The sequence below is a fragment of the Pelodiscus sinensis genome, chromosome 21 (assembly GCF_049634645.1).
Source record: "Pelodiscus sinensis isolate JC-2024 chromosome 21, ASM4963464v1, whole genome shotgun sequence".
Taxonomy (NCBI): Eukaryota; Metazoa; Chordata; order Testudines; family Trionychidae; genus Pelodiscus; species Pelodiscus sinensis.
The window spans coordinates 10526612-10548411 of record NC_134731.1 but is presented as its reverse complement, the minus strand read 5'-3'; the positions used below and the strand labels follow the sequence as shown (position 1 = coordinate 10548411).

At 40.5% G+C, this 21800-nt stretch overlaps 1 protein-coding gene across 3 annotated transcripts in view; it reads left to right on the top strand.

Moving 5' to 3' along the window:
- Positions 1 to 21800, top strand: part of NF1 (neurofibromin 1) — a 202710-nt gene that overhangs the window by 23265 nt on the left and 157645 nt on the right. For all 3 annotated transcript variants that reach the window (XM_075904830.1, XM_075904829.1, XM_075904831.1), the window contains exons 2-11: positions 2527 to 2670; positions 6397 to 6480; positions 8642 to 8832; positions 11252 to 11358; positions 11958 to 12025; positions 12324 to 12399; positions 13660 to 13817; positions 14675 to 14848; positions 16291 to 16413; positions 16699 to 16773. In XM_075904830.1, coding sequence (XP_075760945.1) covers positions 2527 to 2670; positions 6397 to 6480; positions 8642 to 8832; positions 11252 to 11358; positions 11958 to 12025; positions 12324 to 12399; positions 13660 to 13817; positions 14675 to 14848; positions 16291 to 16413; positions 16699 to 16773 — 1200 coding nt within the window. The remainder of the gene's footprint in view (positions 1 to 2526; positions 2671 to 6396; positions 6481 to 8641; positions 8833 to 11251; positions 11359 to 11957; positions 12026 to 12323; positions 12400 to 13659; positions 13818 to 14674; positions 14849 to 16290; positions 16414 to 16698; positions 16774 to 21800) is intronic.

Here is a 21800-nt window from a genome sequence, read left to right as displayed (position 1 = left end):
AGACCTTAACCACATTCCCCTCACACACCAGAGCTTAGGGTGCCCCGAGTAGATTTTGTGTGCTCCAGCTCTGCAGGCTCCTGGATACTAGAGGGGAACGCTGGAGGCCAGATCCAGGGAAGCTGGGTGCTGCATTTGGCCCCCAGGCCTTAGGCTCCTCCACCTGTGTTTGAGAGTTTGTCTGTCTGATCAAGAACTCCTCCTAAATGGTAAGAGCTAGGAATACCAGATTCAGTATACAGCGTCCTTTTGCCATAATTTAAAGGAAGCAACATAAGGGTTCATTTGTACCAGGAAAACAGGATGTGTCTGGAATGGGATTGCTTCACATAAAACCAAACAGCAAAGAGACAGAATCACCAAATCAAGAACAGTCCTCACAATTGATATCATTCAGCGAATGTTGAAAGACTGAACCGCAGGTGAAAATTAGTGGGTGAGCCCTTGTGCGCCAGTCCGGTAAGAAGGAGCCTGCTGGCTGGGGCGTTGGCTACAGGAGGAGGCAGTGCACGCTTCTAGCCTGACTCCCGGGGCTCTGCTACAGGCTGCTGCACTAAGCAGTGGGCAGCCAGGCAGGTGAAAGACGCAGGCTGGGTGCATGTCACCCCCAGTCCAGAACTGCCCATGCTGTGAGCCTCCCACCTCCAGGAGCACTTTAAGGAGGATATGGGGAGGGGGCTAAAGTTCTGCTCTCCCCTGCCATCCTGATTTGATCAGGGACATAGCTGGCTGTTCCCCTTTGTTACAGTCAGGGAGCGAGGGGGAAAATGCACGGTTGGCTGCTTTCTTCTCCCTCTGATTGGGGAGTGCACGGTGTAGACAAGCTGTGCACTTTGCTCTCGCTCCCTGACAGGGACAGGAAGGGGAACAGCAAGCAGTTTCAGCCATTCCCCCCCCCCCCCCCTTTTCTCTGTGTTCCTGTCTTGAACTGCCCTGATTCCTGATTCCTAATCTTGTCAACTACACACATCCCCACCCTCCTTGCTGCAGCAAAGTGGGAGGAGCAGGAGCTGGTGCTGGGGGGAGATGGCTTAAACATTGTTGGAGGCAGCAGCGCAGGAGGGAGACAGGGGAGGCTTCCACTAAGCAGGTTCTGTCTGCTGCGGGCCCAAGGTTCCCGCAGACAGAGGCTGCTCCACCTTCCACGAAGAAGATTTGGAGCCTGGGTCTGCCACAGACAGAGACTGCTTTGTGAGAGGTAGGGCAGCCTTAGGCTGCGGGGTGTGCAGACCTCAAGCAGACAGGGGCTGCTGCCACCCCATGTTGCTTCCTCTGAACCCCTCCAGTTCACCCCTGGACTAAACCAAGATGAACCAGAAAAATCAGATGAACCTGGAAAATAAACCTTACAGAAAAGAGATAAAATGGAGAAATTTGGAATAGTGCTGTTTTTTGGCACAGCTAAATTAATGCTTAAGGTTTGGGAACTCCTCCAGAAGGGTAAGAGCCAGGACCACCAAATTCAGTATGCAGCTTCCTCTTATCATAACTTAAAGCAACATTTGGATGTGCCTGGAATGGGATTGTTTCTCATAAAACCAAACAGAAAAGAGACAATCACAAATCAAGTACAGTCTTCAAAACTGACAGAGCTGAGCAACTGTTGGAAGAGCCTGAACCCAGGATGAGCTCCAGAAAAATAGGATGAACCTGCTTCTCACTAAACCTTACTGAAAAGAGATAAAAAGAAATTTGGAGTAGTGCTCTGTTTTAAAATAGCTAAATCAATGCTTATGGTTTGAAAACAAGCAGAAAATGCTGTTGGAAACCAAATTGACTATCACTCCTTTTTTGTTAAGACATAATGTTGTAAAAGTTTATAGCAATGGTGGGGAGTCTAAGGTCCAGGGGCTGGATGCAGACCCCAGCTTGCCTGGATTCAGCTCCCGAGACTCAGAGCTGTCCCCCAAGCAATGGGGAGCCCACACTGGCACTCCATCCCCTCCACCATCCCACCCTGGACTGGAGCACACTAAATCTATTAGCTTGGGCCCCCCAAGGCTCTGGTGTGTGAGGCAAATGTGGAGAATATCTTTCTCCTTCTCAGTTGCGGATCATGTCAGTGAGAATGTGGTTTTTCTTCTTTGCTTCTCACTTGTCTGCAGTCCCTGACTGATTTTTTTTTCTGTTTCTCAGCAGCCTCCGACCCAAAAAAAAGTTCCCCACTCTTGGTTTAAAGGGATGAAGGAAAAAAAATCACTTGATGGAATTCCTATTTAAAACAAAGTATTAACAATAATTAAACGGAAAAATTTTAACAATCCCTATCTTTAAGAAATCTGAAATTAAAAATAATATTGTATTTTTCAAAAAATAGTCACTTAAATAAAGCATGTATATTTTTCTTTTAATTCCTCTTTCCACCCCACCTCCCTCCAAAAATGTAATTGAGTTCAGAACCTGAGAAATGCTGGGTAGATTTGCTAGTAGTATATAAAGCCTCAAGCAATCTTTAACCTTCGTGTGAAAGTGTAAATCTCTAACTTAATATACAAATCTTAAGTAATGTTCCATTTTTTTTTGCAGCTTCCCATAAAAGCTGGCCAGCAGAATACCCACACCAAAGTCAGCACAGAACATAACAAGGAATGTCTCATAAACATTTCCAAGTACAAGTTTTCCCTCGTCATCAGTGGTCTCACTAATATCTTAAAAAATGTCAACAATATGGTAAGCTTTCTGGTTTTGCTTTATTAGGTGGTTTTGGAAAAGGTTATAAAAATTTTATTTACAGAAACTTTATAAAATGCTCAGTCTGACATTGATTTAAATTGCTGTTTCATTTTATGCATTTAATAGGTTACCAGTTCACCTACTTTTTTTTCTTCAAATGCAGTAAAGCTAACCAACAAAATTGAAATGAGGACATACATTGCATATGGGGTGATGGGGAAAATGGGCAGCAAGGTCTGCAAAGAAGATGATAAAAATGCTGTATTGGATAACCCTAAATGTGTCAGTCCCTGAGGGATGGGATGGAAAAGTATAGATGGCTAAGTTAAACCTGGGTTTGTAAGCAATCTTTGCATGCCTGCTCTCCAAACCAAGTGGAATATACTGTGTAAGTGGTGCACTTGATCCCTGGGAAATGAGTTCTCTCTGTACAACTGCATGCGCATGCCTTTTCACTAACGAAGCAATATTTTGCAGCCTTAGAGGAGAAGGAATGGGCATTTGGGCAGAGATCCAGCGAACAGTACCCAGAGCGATGAGAGCAGTTTTAATCCCTTCTGGTAGACTGTGTCTTGTCAGGAAGAGCAGTGTTCGAAGAGGAGAAATGAACAAGCATTTAAAACAAACTCTAGGGTATTATATTCTTTTTAGGGTCTGTCATACAGTGGCATAAGTGCACCATGCAGTCATTCTCAAGTTGCTGTCTCATAAATTATATTTAAAAACAAAACAAAAGAAAAAATCTAGCAGCCATACAAAATTATCAGTTGAGATCTATGAAGGAAAAGTCTTGAAAAAGACTCTTTGATCTAGTGGTAGTCCTATACAGTTAATCTCCTGAAAACATCCCTGATAGGCCAGTAAGGGATGAATGCCTTAAGTGGAGTGTCCCCCTAACATTTCCCTGCCCCCCTGACATTTAATGTGACTTGCAGTGTTTCTTGGGAGGATCCAAGGACCTTCCTTTCCACTGCGTTCTTGATGGCAGCAGGCAAAGGAACAGAAAAAGGGTCCAGAAGGCCTTTTCATCAAATTGCAAAAAGATCCTTTCATACTCAAATGTGTAACATTAAACAAAGTCTCCTTCCATTCTCTGTTTGTGAAGTGGACCGAAGCAGAGCATAGAATGACTTTTAAAAATATACTGAAATATTAATGAAACCTCACCCTGATTATATGAATATTGTCTATTATACCCTATCAAACTAGTTATCAGAGGGGGAAAAAAGGAATGAGGGACAATTATTAAATATGGATCTTCATTCTAGGAAAAATAAAAACTTCCACTGAGGTAGGCAAGATGTGAAATCGTAGTTACTTTTACAAAGAAATGAAGAAATGAAGCGGATTTCATCAGTGATCGAGTTCCAAACCATCGGATCTGTCATGACAAAACTTGATTTTTCACTAACCTACAGCACTTAGGTGGGCTCCCTAAAGGGCAACATATTTTCTCAACAGAACAAGAGAAGTAATAGCCTATATTCTCTGTAGTGGCCATAAAAATTAATAGTGCCATCTCAAAAATAAGAGTGTAAGCTATACAATCAGAAACAAAAATTTTGTATAGTATCTGGTTTATGTAACTTAGACATGGCCTGGTGTGAGCAATTGATACCTGTAGGGAGGCTTCATTTCTTAGAAGTTAGAAATAGGGCGGTAAAAGAGATTGTTAGGTTGAAAAAGGTTTGAGCCAGTTAAGGTAAGAGGGAAAACACCCAGAAAACCACTTCCTAATAATGGACAAAGAGGAACCTGGAATGTGAAGTTCAGGTTCTATATGAAGAGCACATTGCATGGGGATTTGACACTACAAAGTAACCAAACCAATCCAAAAACATGTCCTACAAAGTACATAGTAAATGCAATGTTATTTGTATATGTATATGAAGTGTATTACTTTGGATCTGTGGTATGTCATATAACCAGCCCATTTACTTGAGTCTAATCAATTTAGCATAGCTTTGTTGTATGCCAAATAGAGGGACCCAAATAGTGAAATCTGTGGTTGAACTGAGTATTTTGCATCCCAAAGAACTGGACAGGAGTTCTGGGTAAGCCAAGTGGGCAAGGTCACTGAGGGAATACCAGCCATGTATAGTATTTATGGAAAGCTGCATTAAAAGTATTAATCTGACTTGGTACTTGAAGTAAATCCCTCCATAAAGTGCAAAAATAGAAGAATGAGTCTTCTCATATCTATGTTCTGTAGCAAGACTTTACTTTTCCTATGGTGGAGGAAGAAAGAATTGGATATACCCCAATCATCTTGCAATATATTTCAGGCATACTTTCAGAATGGAAACCAGACACACCAGTAGACCGTGTGCCATCAGTGTACTAGGGATGTTAAATATTGGTTAATTGAATAGTTGAGTAACCTCATGAATTTATCGGTTTAGTTGACTATTCTATAGTCCCGGGGGAGGCCAGTACACTCCAGCCCCACTCCCGAGGAGCCCCCTGCCACTCCATGCTGCTGCCTCTGTATCAGAGGCAGCTGTGTGGGGTGCCAGGTGGGCCAATTTAAAAACCAGCTCCCCTCACGGACCGACTGCCTGTTGCCCTGTGCTGCTGCCTCTATTACTGTACAGGGGAGGGGCTGAGCTCCCAGACCCAGCACGAGCTGGAACTGAACCAGGCTGCCTGCCCACCTGGCTCCTAATACACTTTAAATGCAGAGCCACAACAGGGGTAGGTCCCAGACCTGGCATGACCCAGGACTGAGCTGGTCTACTGGCCAGCCTGCTGCTAAATGTACTGGCAGGTGCGGGTAGGGGGGGAAATGCATGTTGTCTATAGCATTAACCTATAAGCTTTTGCTTCTTGGTTAATTGACTACGCTATTACATCCCTACAGTGTACTCCATGTTTAGAAAAGATAGCTTCAAGAGGCCTCCTGCTCAGCTAATACCTATAGATATTTGAACTAACATTTCTTGCCGTTTTAATTATTGCATTATTTTTAGAAATCTCTTATTGTGAATTCTATCTATGGTCAATGGAACTAGATGCATTTTTTGGGGGGGCCGACCCTTTTCTGCTTTGTTTTTGCTGTTCCATCTGAATATTGATATGCTTAGTCATTGGTGCCGATAGGGAAATTGGATGCAAATTTAAATGTGTGATAGATTCCTGCATCCTAGATTTAAAATGCTTTGAAGATGGTGTTTCTTCCTGTGGTCTATGCTAAATTCTGCAGCAATCAAACTAAGTTTGTGTTCATGGATTTGTGGAAACCTCAGTTCTGTTAAGTATTTTTGGCAATAAAATACTGCACTAAAGAAATCAGATATTTTTAGACAAAAGAAATCAGATACTTTAGACCAACAATGATAGTTACTAAAATAGCTTCTAAAAGAGAAGTGTAACTGTCATTTTTTGAATGAATTTTGGAGTCATGAAAGTGAAGGGCTTGCACTTCTATTTGGTCTGCTAGTGTACCCATAATACTAACCGGCCTGCCTCTACCTCGTTATATTTGTGCAGTTTGTCAATCATGCCAAAACAGTTTACTCACTTCATGCTAGGAACTAGGAATGAACCATTAATCTTATTTTCATTGGCCCTGTCTCTAAATTTGAACCCAGAGATCCAATGATGGAAGGGCTAGAGCATTACTTTGCTGCTTAACCCCCAGCAGATTTACTGTATCACCTAAATACTGCAATGGTCTACCATTTAGATGTTTGCACTGGAGCTAAATCTGTATTTTTCTTCTAGAGGATATTTGGAGAAGCTGCTGAAAAGAATTTATATCTCTCTCAGCTGATTATATTGGATACACTGGAAAAATGTCTTGCTGGGGTATGTAGTCTAATATATAATGGATTGCTGAGTTTCTGAATTAGATGTAGAGGCAGTGAGCAGAAGTCCTATAAATGTGCGGTGTGTGTACTAGGTACTAGTAAACTAACAATCTGATTTGTCACATAGAATTTAATACTAATTTTAGAAAAAGTCCTATGAAATAGCTAGTGTAACTGATCAAATAATGTGAAGAACTTCCATCCTCTCATCCCTAACTAACAATGATCAGAAGTGCCTTGATTTGTTAACTAAATGGACAAAGGAAAGTTTCAGATCTAACCTTTTCTCCACTTCACTTTCAAAGTTTTAATATTGTGTATTTCTCTAAAAATGCATATAATAAACCATTATGTGCATGGAAAACAAGTAATAGATGTCATTGTTAAGCTTTTATTGCATGTGTATAAACTGTAGGTGGAGTCAGATGTTAAAAACAGTATGGTAGGGTAACAAACAGAACAATATTTTTTTTTATAATGTAATACAGAAACCTTAAAGGATATCATTTACAATCATTTTAAATAGGTCAAATAATAAATATTAAAATATAAATACTTCAGTATATTAAACTTGATAACATTTGTGGAACTCATAGTGTTTCGTAAACAAAGTAGAGATTTCTTGTTGATGTAGTTCTGTTTCTATTTTCGGTAATCCTATACCTAGACAGAAACCTTAACTATTACCATGTTAAGATTACTTTTGCAGGTATTTCCTAGTTTATTTAATCATATCCAGACTTCCAAAGGGGGTCCAGTCCTGAGGTTTCCTCTCAGACTTTCAGAAAATATTTGAATGAAAAAAGGAGAAGCAGTTTACTTTTACCTTTGGGATGAAAACAGTTGTATAATTGCAAATCCAAACTTCATCTTAAGTAAAAACTCTGAGTCTCTGGTTTATTCCTAGAGAGTTTTTTTTTAGCATCGTTTGTCATTCCTTGGAACTGGTTGTAAAAGGTATTTCTTTACAGAGTAGTAAACACATAGTTTGGTTTATTAAGATAGAACATCTTTTAATGACCCTGACTATTTAAGTAATCTTGCTTTGTATCTACATAATGCAGACTAGATTTCAATTAAAAAAAAAAGTAAATTATACCATATTTTCTTTCCTGTGTTTAATGTGAAACCTAGTCTTCTCTCATTTCATAAATCCATATCTTCCTTTTAAAAAAAGCCGCAATTTATATTGATCAAAACCTCAGTTTTTTTCAGATACATGAAGAAACCTCTAACAGCCTAAAATTGTACTGAATGCCTCTTGTCTTGTCAATACAGATGAAAGCAAATTGAGCCAGTATGTTGAGCCAAAACTGTATACAAAGAGAGTTGTGTTCTATGATATGTTCAGACATATTTCTTATTTACTATTGCTTCTTAATGTTTCAGCAAGTTCTCATGGCAACAAGACTCAGGTCAATTAAAGTGGGATCACTGTAACTTCTGAATTCCCTGTAGTAATTTCTTTGGTAGGATTTTAAAAGTCTCTGTTAAGACTCTTGGAAAAGTTGCACTTCAAATTCTTTGTTAAATAGTTTTCTTCTGTTTCACACTATGTAAAGTGGAAAAAGAAGAATTCTGCAGGAAAGCGTAGATGTCTTTGTTCTTGTCTGGAATCACAGTGAGTCAATAAAGAAGCACCCTCTCCCTCATCATGTCTTTTAAATCTCTACTGGAGAAAAACAACTGTTAAAAAACATTTGAGAGAATTAAGAGTAGGAGTTTAGCTTAGGTTCTTCTATGCCAAATAAGTGACTCAAATGCTCTTAACACCAATGCTTTGACAGATTGGCAGGGTGTATCCCTTAAGACAATATTCAAACCTTTAGCTCAAAAAAAAAAAAAAAAAAAAAGAAAAAGTGTTTTGATAGCCCAGTCAGTACTTGATGGTATTGAGCTACTAACAGTGTCCCATAAGTTTGGGATGCAAACGCATTTGAAAATTCTACTTTATGTGAAATTATAGGAAATTACTGTTAGCAGGGGGCGTATTAGAGTTTTTCCACTTAATCTTCATTGAAGTCTGTGGGGGTTTAGCATAGGTACAGAGTAAGTAGTAAAATATCTGTTCCTGTGATTATAGTGACTAGAAATACTATTTTTGCCTATGATGCTATGAAAGAGAATTTCAGGAATTAAGTGAAATGTTTACATTTTAGCAACCAAAGGACACCATGCGACTAGATGAAACGATGCTGGTCAAACAGTTGCTGCCAGAAATCTGCCATTTTATCCATACCTACCGCGAAGGAAACCAACATGCAGCTGAACTTCGCAATTCTGCCTCTGGGGTTCTCTTCTCTCTCAGTTGCAATAATTTTAATGCTGTCTTTAGCCGCATTTCCACCAGGTGAGAGTCTGAATGGCAGAGCGTATCCAATCTATTGGAAGTATTACCAAACAGTGAGACTTGTCTGTCTCTAATTAGAGTATATTAAAACAAAGGCAAAAATTCATGACAGATCTTTCTGCTCTGAAAAATATTAACTTGAAAATGGTGATGAGTTTATATCACATGAGCTGCTTATTTAAAATGTTTTCTGATGAAAATTCCTGTACGTTCCAAAACTCTGCTTAAGAATCAATTGATAAAATAGATGCAGAATCAGACTAATTTTAAGGGGTTTTCACAGCTTATTTTCTGTGTGCTAAATGTAATTATTTTTAATCCTGCTTTTATATGAACCATGCACATCATAGACTGGCACTAATGATTAAACCAAGTTGAAATGTATGTTGGGTGCTTGCTAGCAAGAAAGTTTTATCCATTAATGTTTGCTGTTTTATGGTAATTTCTAGTTCTCTGCAGCTCTGTTGGGGGGGGGGTAAGGGTATTGTCCTCCCCTAATTATCCCTGCTTGAAGGCCCATGTCTATCCATCCTTTGAAGGAGAATGGGGCATATTTGCCTTGACTTTAAGAATATTACTCTTCATTGGCTTTGGAAGGAGCCTCCTTGTCCTCTCACATGAGTTTCATATTGGAGTAACTCTACTGATTATAATGGATTTACACCCCTCTAAATAAAAGGCAAGTTGGGTCCAAGGTATGCTTTCCCCAGTGCATGCCTCTCCTTGGTGCTAATGTCTTCAGCCAGCCCACCAAGGTTGCACAGAAAGCTTTTATTAAGGAAATGCTTTTATGTTCTTTGAAAGTTGCTTGAAAAGACTTAACTCTTATTAGAGTAATTATAATCAACAGTAGTACTTGAGACTGGATAATTTGTTGTTGCAGCTGATGCTCCTTTATTAGGGTTCAGCAGCAGTTACTGTGCCAGTTTGAGTTGGTTTTAGTATAATGGTCTAATTAAAACTAGGGCTTGTGAAACTTACACAATTAAAAACTTTGTGAACATTAGATTGGAAGTGCATTCAAATTTTAAATATGAAACTTGGTAAAAATCTAATTAGCTGAAATATTAACTATTTTTTCAATGTTAAAAGGCATTAATAACCTCTGATTCGAGGCCCTAGACTTGGCACCTATGATGGAGGATGTGATTTTGCTAAATAAATTAAGTTTATTTGCTTACAAAATAGGAAATAATTCTGTGCATTTCCTTTATAGGGTATAGTTCTTTAATGTGAATCTGTTTATACAGCTGCAGTATAGTTTTTATTATGAATCTTTTGTACTGAAACTTAATTTTGAAATTTTCACTGTTTCAAGGCTGGAGATTTCTTTTTTTGTTTTGTTTTGTTTCCACACAATTCTATTTTTTTCATTGGTATAGAAATAGTTAAACATTTGGCTGTTTGTTGCTAATATCCGCAGAGGTCAGCCTGCCGACAGTTAGCATTGCTGATCTTTTGACCCATGCTTCCTGTTTAGGCATATTTCTAGGCTCTGTACAGCAGCTGGGGAATTTTTGGCATGTAAAGCACAGCATCAGGGACCTTCCCATTCTTAGTGTGGGCTGTTCAGTTTTCCCTGCATTGATGAAATAAGAGCTGCTTTTGTGTGGAGTGCTAGAAATTGCATATCATGTGAAGTACACATCTGTAGCTTTGGAAGGGGCGAACACAATTTTTTAGCTTGCAGAAGCATATGATTTAGTTATTAGAGGCTTGTGGTTATGTTTAGTAAGTTACCCTCTAAAAAGGACGGAGGGGGGAATTACCACAGTACTTAAACTAATGTGATTAAAACTAATTCAGTTTCATTAGAGACAAAGGGGGGGAGCAGGATGCTCTCCTTTAGTTGAGGCTAACTGCAGTCTGTCCCCTTCAGTCTCAGTGAATGCTCCTGATTAGGGCCAGATAGTATAGCTCAAGTGGAAAGCAAGGCACACATTCCCAGAGGCATGCCCAAAGGCGTCACCAGCATGAGCCAGGCAGGTCAATGCCTAGGTGAAATGTAATATAGATTACTTCCACAGCATTATAAAGAAAAAGAGGATATAGGGTAAAATTTGGTGTACACATAAATGTAAACTGATGGCATTTGAAGCTTCCATTTTGAAAGGTTAAACAAGTCTCTTCTGAAACTTTTCTGTATGAAGGTAAAAAGAAAATATTCTATAAAAATTAACTCTCAATAGTTATCCAAAGTTTGTTTTTAATTCCTGGATCTGTCAAAGTTCTAACGGCAAGTCTCTGGATGGGATAATGATGTTTTAATACTCAGTTGTTTAGTATTTATTTTCATTTCACCTGTATAATAGGTGGTATTTTTATAAGTATGAGCATGTCAGCCATGGCTGATGTTATCTGTGTTGGGAAGTTAATTTAATTTGTTTTGAGTTATTTACTTTGTTCTTCATCTCTTTAGATTGCAGGAACTGACCGTGTGTTCAGAGGATAATGCTGATGTTCATGATATTGAACTTTTACAGTATATTAGTGTGGACTGTGTAAAATTGAAACGAATATTGCAAGGTAGGTTGTGAAACCAGTCTATAGTTCAGCCCTTCAACATAGTTTTATGCTGCTATAATTATCTGTTTAGGATCCATACTGGCGTGATCCTCCACACACAGTTAGGCTAATGCAGTGGTCCCCAACGCGGTGCCTGCGGGCGCCATGACGCCCGCTGGGCCATTTATGTGCACCCACAGAGCAATCTGGGCAGGTGCCAGCCCCAGGCGCGCGGCAGGTGCCAGCCCCGGGCGCATGGGCGGCCCCTGCCCCGGGATCGCGGCGCATGCCGGTGCCTGCCCCGGGCGTGCGGCGCATGCTTGGTCCTGCCCCCAGTCCCATGGCCCGTGAGCGGCTCCGCCCCCGTACGCGCGGCACGTGAGCGGCCCTGCCCCCGGGCACCTGGCAACCCCAAAATGTTGGGGACCACTGCACTAATGTAATTTATTACTATATATTTATTAACAAATATTTTATTTAAGTAATTCAAATTGTAAATAGCATCTGGTTTAAATATATCTGGTGCTTAGAACTCCTAAGCTGATATATTGGGTTGAATTTTATGTATAGCGCCTATTAATGAATTTCTCTTTCAAATGTTGACATTTTTTATTTTACAGAGACCGTATTTAAGTTTAAAGCCCTAAAGAAAGTAGCTCAACTGGCAGTTATAAACAGTCTTGAAAAGGCAAGTATGTTGCTATTGATATATTCTAAATGGAATTTTCTTGCTGTTCCTCAGTTATTGATTTGCAGTCTCATGCTACTGTTTGAATTTAGGAGCCAGGCAAACACTAGTTTATCTTGGAGAGATCACTTTTCACTGTAAAACACATGTTTGAGAGTTCTGCTATAAAAGCACTGCATGCTGAGACTCTGAAGGACAAAATAAAGTCATCTCTTCCACTGGAAGTTTATTTCTAAAATGAGTTTATTTCCTAAACTGATTGTTGCGTATGTGTAAAGACGTGTTGAATTATCTATAGGCATTTTGGAATTGGGTGGAAAACTATCCTGATGAATTCACAAAGCTGTACCAGACACCACAGACAGATATGGCGGGTAAGATATAACAAATCATCTTGATGTGTATCTCGTAAAATATAGATTTATCAGACTAGGTACGCTGGTTGTCTTTTTTCACAAAGCTTTGTCAGTCCACCAACTTCACTGGCATTTTGAAAACTCCTTGCTTTCTCAGACAGCTGGCATATAAAAGAAGTATCTTTCTGCCAGCCTTTGTTAGAGAAGCTTGGGACGAGCTTGTTCTCTCCCTTCACTCAGTAAGTAGAATTGGGGGTAAGGATGGTAACTGGACCACTATTTTGATACACAGAACAAGTACACAGAATGCACAAACATAGATTATCTTACATACAAATAAAAGTATTTAAATGTACAAATACAGTTTAGTTCTGATTCAGGAAAGCATTCCTGTTGAGAAATGGCATGTCAATATATGTTCAGAGCTCTGTAAATCTGCGGCTATCTGTGGACCATGTTTGCAGATCATAGATGGATACAGCTCCAGATTTTATATCTAGGGTTCTGCAAATCTGCATGTGTTTGAGGATGCAAATTTTGTATTGATGCAGGGCTTTACATGTGTTTTAGTCTTTCTGAATAAAGAAGGACTTGAGCACATTATAGCCCACTAGCCACAATGCCATGTTTAAACATGGTTGCAAAATAGTTTTTATTTTTCTAGATGGAGCCACACTTTTCCTCTAACGTTTCTCTTTATCTTTCTCCTCAAAAGTGGTGCCAAACTTATTTTGCTTGTCAATACTCAAGACACTGCCTTACATTTTCCATTTGTATCATAGCAGGACCTATATCTAAACTCCAAAACAACAAGCTGTAATGTCTGTTACTTATATGTGCATATTTTAATGTCATCTGTAGAACCAGAATTCTGGAAGGTTTTTCACAGTTTAAATCTTCAGCTACCATTTCACATCTCAAATACAGTATAGTATTTTTGATCAACTTTTTTCCCCTGTATATGTTTGAAATCCTCTCTTTCATTCCCCAGTTCTTTCTGCAGACAATAATACCTAGCTCTGATATAAGTCTTCATCCACAGATCATGTGTATTTCTTGAATCATCTAGTTGTCATTTCTTGTGAATAAATTATATTTGTAGCTGTCTTGTTCATATTTCTTTTGTTGTTTATTGAACCAAAATTCAAAGATTTTTAGTGCTTTACTTTTGATTAATGCTCTTTGCAAATTGGAACTATGAACTAAACGTAGCAGGACATTTAAACACTTTTCCCCTTAGTATTTCTCCCGTAGTCATTTGGTTGTTTTATAATGTAGATTGTGCAGAGAAGTTGTTTGACTTGGTGGATGGTTTTGCCGAAAGCACGAAACGTAAAGCAGCAGTATGGCCACTGCAAATCATTCTTCTTGTCCTGTGTCCAGAAATCATCCAAGATATAACCAAGGATGTCGTAGAGGAGACCAAAATAAACAAGGTGAAGAAAACTAAAATGTCTTAGTCAATACAAGTCTGAATTCTGTAGGATGTTAGTCTTGGCTGGTCCTTATTGTTTTAAAACTATAGTCTCTGATGTAAAGCTACTTCGTCTCTGTTTTAAAAGCACACATTAATACCCCATATTAAATCTCTATTTTTTCCTTATTATTCAGGCTTCTTGGAGCTCTCACATAGCTCTTTACTTTCCCTACCATCAGAGCTTTGTATAGTTGCATATATCCTGCTTGCTGAGGGTTGGAGAGCTACTCCTGACAGTCCCATTCCTGAAACTAAAAAAAGGGTTTGGGCAGAACAGTGTATGTCATTCACTCATGTTGATGAACAAACTGCCACCTCAGCACTTTATACCCCCTGCGGGGCTTGAGCGCAAAGAACTGTCCTAGAGTTTTGAATCCTGCTATTCCTCTCCAAGTCCTGTAATAAAGTTTTAGGTAACTGCTAATTTAAAAGCTTAAAAATAAGCTGTCCTCTAGCTCTAGAGAATCCATGTTGATCATTGCAAAGCTAAATATAAGGTGGTGTCTTCACACAAATGTGAATGGTATAAAATGTGAGTGTGTAATGAATAAAATATGCTTTTCTAATCGGATATCCCAGAATATTTCAAAGCAATAGACAGACCCTACTAAGCAGATCAGACATGCGAATTGGTTTTTTACCCTCTCCAATATCCTTGTGAACTGACTCCTGACTAAATATTTGTAGCACGTTTTTAGAAATCCTTATCAGCAAATATTTTTTTTAAAGATGTAAATGATTTGTCCACAGCTCCTAAATATTGGTTTTAACTATTTATTTCTGTTCTTTTTTGGTTGTTATATTCGAATTCTGCAGAAACTGTTTCTGGACAACCTCAGGAAAGCACTTGCAAGCCATAGTGGAAGCAGACAGCTGACCGAAAGTGCTGCTATTGCTTGTGTTAAACTGTGTAAAGCATCAACCTACATTAACTGGGAAGATAATTCTGTCATTTTCCTTCTAGTACAGTCCATGGTTGATGATCTTAAGGTAAAGAGAAAACAAGAAGAGTCTGGAAATTATTTTGTCATATCCTATATCTGATAAGAAAATTCATTTCACTTTGTCTTTCGTTAATTAACTCAGTGTCTTGGAGTACCTTTGGTAGCATTTTTGTAAGCAAGCTGTGATTGATCTAGTATTATAATTGCACCAGTATTGCAGCTCTAACATTCTGAATGGCTTTTGGCTTAAATAGCACTAAAAATATTTTATTTTCTCTTCAAGCAACTTTTACCCACTTACAGCCCCTATACGGTTATGCCACAGGTGGGCAATTTTTAAAAGGGGGCAACTTCCCGAATTTCTGAAATGGCCCTGGGCAACCCCAGAAGGGGTGTCGCCTTGAATGGAAGGGGTGGGCTCAGAAGACTTCTCTGCTCTCCTGCTCACAGATCCTGATTGTCCTGGAGGTGTGGGGGCACATGAAGTCTTTCCCCTTCCCCGAGAGACTTGCCAGCTGTTGTAAAAAAACTGGCAATTCACTTTAGGTGCAGCAATGGGAGGAGACCTCATACACTCCCCCACCCCAAGGCCAGTCAGGGCCTGGTTATGGTGGGGAGCATGTGAAGTTTCTCACCCCCTGTCTCTGCCCTGCTAGGAGTGTATGGCAGCTAGAGAGAACCGCCAGCTGTTTTAAAACTTTAAAAATCCACTGGCTTGGTGTGCTGTATTCGGCCCACAGAGGACCCTTGCTCACTCCTGTATTATACCCAAACCACTTCTTGCTCTTCCAAATACGTTGTTAGTTCTGGGTGGGCTTAACTAGACTACAGGGAACAGTCAAAAGATGATATGCAAATTCAGCTGGAATTTGCATATCTTCTTCTGATCGCACTTTTGAAAGCAGAGCTTTCGAAAGTGAAAATAGTTTAGATGCGGCTTTTTCGGCGAACTCCCCCCCTCCTTTGTCGAAAAGCTGCTCTTCTTCGAAAAATGAGGTTTACGCGGCTTTTCAACTGGGGGGGAGGAGTTAGCAGAAAAAGACACGTCTAAACTACTTTCACTTTCGAAAGCTCTGCGATCGGAAGAAGATACGCAAATTCCCGCGGAATTTGCATATCCTCTTTCAACCGTTCTGTCGTCTAGATAAGCCTGGTATTGCGACATGTAATCAACCAAGCTTGAGACTAAATAGGTGAATTACATGTGGGATAACTTCAGAAATTTCTTTTGTTTTTTAGATCTATAAAAAAGTTTTTATTGGTATTGCGATATGGCATCCGAAAATCCAACCTTGTATTTTTGTTTTAAAATACTGGGTTTTTTTAAGTAGTATTAGCAAGGGAAAGGTTGTGTTTTCAGAAACAACAAATATTAGAAGATTTTAAAAATTGTAACACTTGAAGTGGTCTCCTCTGATTTTTAACAAATTAATTGTATATTACAAGCAGACTGGAATAACATTTTTATCTGAATTTTTGTGTGTGTAGACCTTGCTGTTTAATCCAAGTAAACCTTTCTCAAGAGGCAATCAGAATGCAGATGTAGACCTTATGATAGACTGCTTAGTTTCCTGCTTTCGTATAAACCCTCAGAAGAACCCATATCTTAAGGTGAGTCCATGATTTTATGGACAAGTAGTCTCTTCTGCTGCTATTTATGACCTGTCAGGCATCAAGGCTATGTTAGCAGCAGCTAGAATTTCATAAATTTCAAATGTACTATATTTGTCAATGATTCTTTTAGTATTTTATATCACTCTAGTCCTGCTGTTCTGATACTACGTGTATTGACACTTTTAAATTTAATAAATTGAATTGGTGCTTTGTTCAATCTGATCTCGAGGGATGTTAAATAATTTTTCCTAAATGGCTTTTATATTAATGTTTTCCTTCTAGATCTGCTTGGCACAGAATACCCCATCAACATTTCAGTATGTGCTGGTAAATTCACTCCACCGAATAATCACTAATGTAAGTCTTAGAAATATTTATGTAGCTAAGAGGTGGTTGGTGATTTTATTTAGGGATTGTCATTTTTATTCGAATAGAATTTAAACAGTAGGCAATCTTGCACACCATGCTCCTCCTCCTATAGGTTGGACCTTTCTGGGTCCGGCACCCTCGTGACCTGACTAGTCCCGAAGGAGGGTGTTTGCTGAACCAGGAGAGGTCATTTCTGGCCCCTCTGCCGGGCTCTGTGCTCTCCCAAGGTCTGTCAGCAGACCTGGTTGGGCCCCACTCTGGCTCCGTGCCTCTGGCCCAGTTCTACTGCTGGCCCCAGCCGCTGGTTTGGCTCCCCTCCTGATCGCCAGCCGGCCCTGGACACCAGGCTCCGTTGCTGTCAGCACCTGTGCAGGGGCTCTCTGATCCAGCGGGATCATAGATGTTACTGGATCAGAGAGTCTCGGACCAGAGAGGTTCAACTTGTAGTTCTAGCACAGTAGCACAATCATCAGGATTTGCCCTTTTATGAACTGAGAGATTCAGGTCTCTTTGTATGACCAGTGGGATTCACTAGGTTACAAGTCTGCATCACAGTACAAATTTAATGTGCTGAAAAGTCAAGATGAGAGAGTATGTTTATTTTACTGTTTTAAGTATAAAGTGCCATTTTCCTGTTGCATAACAAAAGTGCTTATTATCCACTTGTTGGTTTTTAAAATAGGCTGAGATTCAAATCATCAGAGTTGCGTGGCAGCAGTTCCTTCACTGCTCCAACCACTCTTACTCTTTCAAGGGTATTGCCATGGTCATTTAGGGGACTAGGATCTTGGGCTCTGTATTTGTATTAGAGATGTAAAATCCTGTTTAATCAGTTAACCAGTTAAACATTATGTTTAACTGCTTAAACAGGAGTGAGTGGGGGGTCTCCATTGCTCCAACCCACTGGTTAAGCATAACTAGTAAGCATCATCCGGTAAAGGTGATGTTAAGTAGTTAACCATTCACATCCCTAATTTGTATTATGGAAGGCAATATTGCCAAGTAGATGGAGCAATGGATTAGGGTTGAAGAAATCCGGATTCTGTTCTCAACTCAACTATTTAGAGACCTGGGGCAAGTCACTTCACTTCTCCGTGCTTCAGTATTCTCATCTACAAAATGCTGATAATCATGTGTACTGCCTTTGTAAATCATTGCATAAGGAGTTACGCTATTGCTTAGGGATCCTAATCATGGAAGAGGGCCTCATTCTGGCAAGCGCTGTACACAGACACAAAATAGGTGGTCCTTGGCCAAAAGAGTTTATAATTGAACTATAATGGGAGACAAGAGGTAGATTCAATGAACAGATGCACAAGGTTTGCCCCCATTATCTCCATTTGGTGTGGGGTAGAAAGACAGGACAGGCATTTATTTTTTTAAAAAAGTAAATTTTCCTAAAACAGAGATTACGTCAATGTTGGGCCTGCAGATGAGCTGTGGTTCCACTTTATTTACCGGAGCATCTGCAGGGACTGCCTTTTGCAGCTCCTGTTGGCCACTTATTGTCCATCTGCAGAATACACCTATCATCCAGATAAATGTTAACATATTGAAACCATATTGTACTCTGTAACTTCTAGCATCACCCTCTGGGCTCTGTCCAGGGTTTCTTTTGTAGTAGTTTTGCATTAGTTGTGGGGAGAGCTTTTCACCCATTATGACTGCAAGCATGCTGTTTTTGTTTTGTTTAAATTATTATTTGTATGACCTTCTACCTTAGATTTCTGCAGCAGTTTCCATAGTGTTGAGAGTGATCTCACTATAGGAAGCTTTTTACAGTTCCAAAACATAATAGTAAGTGAAATAAAGACCCTTTTCTTGGGCTGACATCGCAGCAGCTATAGATTTCATTATCCTGTTTTTTGTTGTTGTTGTTGTTGTTGTCTGTTAACTCCTTTTTATGTATTCTCTGAACATGTATATAAAATATGGAGAAGATATTGTGAAATAACTAAATAGTTTCATTTGTTAACATGGTGTACATTTTTAATGTTTTACAAGAGAGATCTTGGAGTCATTGTGTGTAGTTCTCTGAAAACATCCGCTCAATGTGCAGCAGCAGTCAAAAAGCAAACAATATTGGGAATCATTAAGAAAGGGATAGAGAATAAGACAGAAAATATCATATTGCCTCTAATCCATGGTATGCCCACATCTTGAATATTGGTGGCTGGGGGAAAGCTATGCAACTAAACTAAGGGCTGGGGGAAGCTGACAGATGCAGAGGAGCACATGGATCGGACAAAGGCATCCCCTATGGGAAAGTCTATTAATAGAGATTCTCTGTGTCATAGTAAAGATTAGAGGCTGGAAGATGGAAAAAAGATGGGTAAAATCTTGAGACAGTCAGATGAGAGTTTCATTCGGTCACATCATGTAATGGTAGATTGCTAAATAAACACTTCAAAATTTTGTCAGTTTTTTTTATCTGTGTAAATAAGAAGATGGGTGAACTAGAGTTCCTCATATTGAATGTGATTATTGATATAATAGGTATCACAGAATAATCAATGGGAAACAGTAATGCAAGGCATTAAAATATATCTTAAGGGCAGAACAAATTGTGCTGGTGGTGGAGTGGCTCTGTGTGAATCAACTGAAAGAAAAATCTTAAATGAACCAAACTGTTCCATAGAATCTTATATGGTTAGTAATTCCGTGCTCTAATAATTTGAATATAGCAGTAGTATGACTGACCACCTGGTCAGGATGGTGATAGTGACTGTGAAATGCTAAAGGATATTAGAGGAGCTATAAAAATAAACTCAATAATAGTGGGATTTCAGCTATCTCCATATTGACTGGGTACATGTCACCTCAGGACAGGATGCAGAGATAAAGTTTCTTGATATCTTAAATGACTGCTTCTTGGAGCAGCTGGTTCTGGAACCCACAAGAGGAGAGGCAATTCTTGATTAATCCTAAGTGGTCCAAGAGGTGAATATAGCTGGACCACTTGGAAGTAGTGACCATAATACAATTAAATTTAACATCTCTGTGGCAGGAAAAACACCACAACAGTCCAATACTAGATCCTCTGTCTGAAATTAAATGCCATAGAGAAAAATCGGCAAGGAGTCCTGTGGCACCTTATAGACCAACCGAAGTGTTGGAGCATAAGCTTTCATGGGCAAAAACCCACTTCGTCAGATGCATCTGAAGAAGTGGGTCTTTGCCCACGAAAGCTTATGCTCCAACACTTTGGTTGGTCTATAAGGTGCCACAGGACTCCTCGCTGCTTTTGCAGATTCAGACTAACATGGCTACCCCTCTGATAATAGAGAAAAATGAAGAGGTTAGTTAAACAGTACACCATCAACCTTTGAAGCTCCTGGACTTTAACAAGGTTTAAAAAAGAGCTAGATAAATTCATGGAGGATAAGTGCTGTTAGCCAGGATAGTGATCGAAATATAGCCATGTTAGTCTGGTCTAGCTGAAACAAAAAACAAGACTAACAAGATGGTTTATTAGGTGATGAGCTTTTGTGGGCCAGACCCACTTCCTCAGATCAAATAGTGGAAGAAAAATGCCAGTTTTCTTCCACTAGTTGATCTGAGGAAGTGGGTCTGGCCCACGAAAGCTCATCACCTAATAAACCATCTTGTTAGTCTTTAAAGTGCTACATTGTCCTGTTTTCTTTTAGCCAGGATAGGCAGGAATGGTGTCCCTAGCCTCTGTTTGTCAGAAGCTGGGAAAAGGTGACAGGGGATGGGTCATTTGATGATTCTGTCCTGTTCATTTATGTTCTCCAAATATCCTTTTTTACTTGCAACTAGGGGGCTCACTGCGCTCCTCAACCTCCCTCTCGTGGGGGGGTAGGCAGCCCTGGGGAAGGAGGCTGCAGCTGTGCCAGCTGGGGAGGGCCAGGCTGCAGCTGTGCCAGCCAGGGACTCTTCTCTTCCACCCCCGCACACCTGGGTCCTTTCTGTTCCCCAACCTACTCCCCCGCCACGGCCTAACACCCTCCCCCCCCCCATCTCCTGGCCGAGGCCATGCCATGGCTGGCCATCCCTGCCCTCCCAGTCTCTGGGGGGTGGGCCCAGCAGAAGCTGCAGCCAGGCCTTCCTCCTCCCGCCCTCCCCCCCCCCCCCCCTCCCGCTGCCAGGGGGCTGGGCCGGGCTGAAACTGTGGCGTGGCCAGGTCTAGCCCTCTCCCCTCAGCTTCGGGGGGAGGAAGGGGCCGCTGCGAGGCCTTGCCAGGCCCTGCAGTCCCCTGGCCATGGGCAACATCTGCACCCCCTCCCGATCACTGGGGAGGGAAGTGGGGAGAGGCCGCATGACTGATGCCCGCCCCCCCCCCCCCCCCCCGCATTGGGGATTGGAGGGGCTGCGTGTCTCCCTGCGCTGTGTAGCTTCCACCCTCCCTTTCTGCCTGAGCACCAGGATGGGGGGGGGGGGCTGCCTGGCTCACAGCTTCCACACCACTCCGAGCACTGGGGATGGAAGAGGCCGCATGGCTCTCGGCACTGTGCAGCTTTCACACAATCACTCCAGTGCCTTGCCAGGCCCTGCACTCTGCCCCAGGCACCAGGGAATGGGGAGGAAGGAGGTGCAGCCAAGGACTGGGGAAAGGGAATGGGGAAGGAGGAGTTAGGCGGACACAGAGTGATGTGATGATGTCACTGTTGTCCCACAAGAAAAACTTTTTTATATATACAGAGAAACATTTTAGGTTTCTAGTGAACTGAGCATGTACTTAGTCATACATAATTTCTTTTAGCCTGAACTCAATCACTGTCAATTTCCTTTATAGCTACTGTTTTCAGATTTAGTGGCCAATCATAAAAGTGGAAACTAAAATAAACAACTAAACAGGAGTATGATGTGAAATATAATCTATGCAAGTATTACGAATTATAGCACTGGAGAGGAGAAATGACACAACTTTATTCAAGTTTATTCAAAACATTCATGTTCTTCAGAATTTAATACGCTTCCCTCTTTTTCCCCAAGTCCATCACCTCGCTTTTTATTTACTGTGTGGAAAAGTGTGGCTATTAAAACTTCAAAAA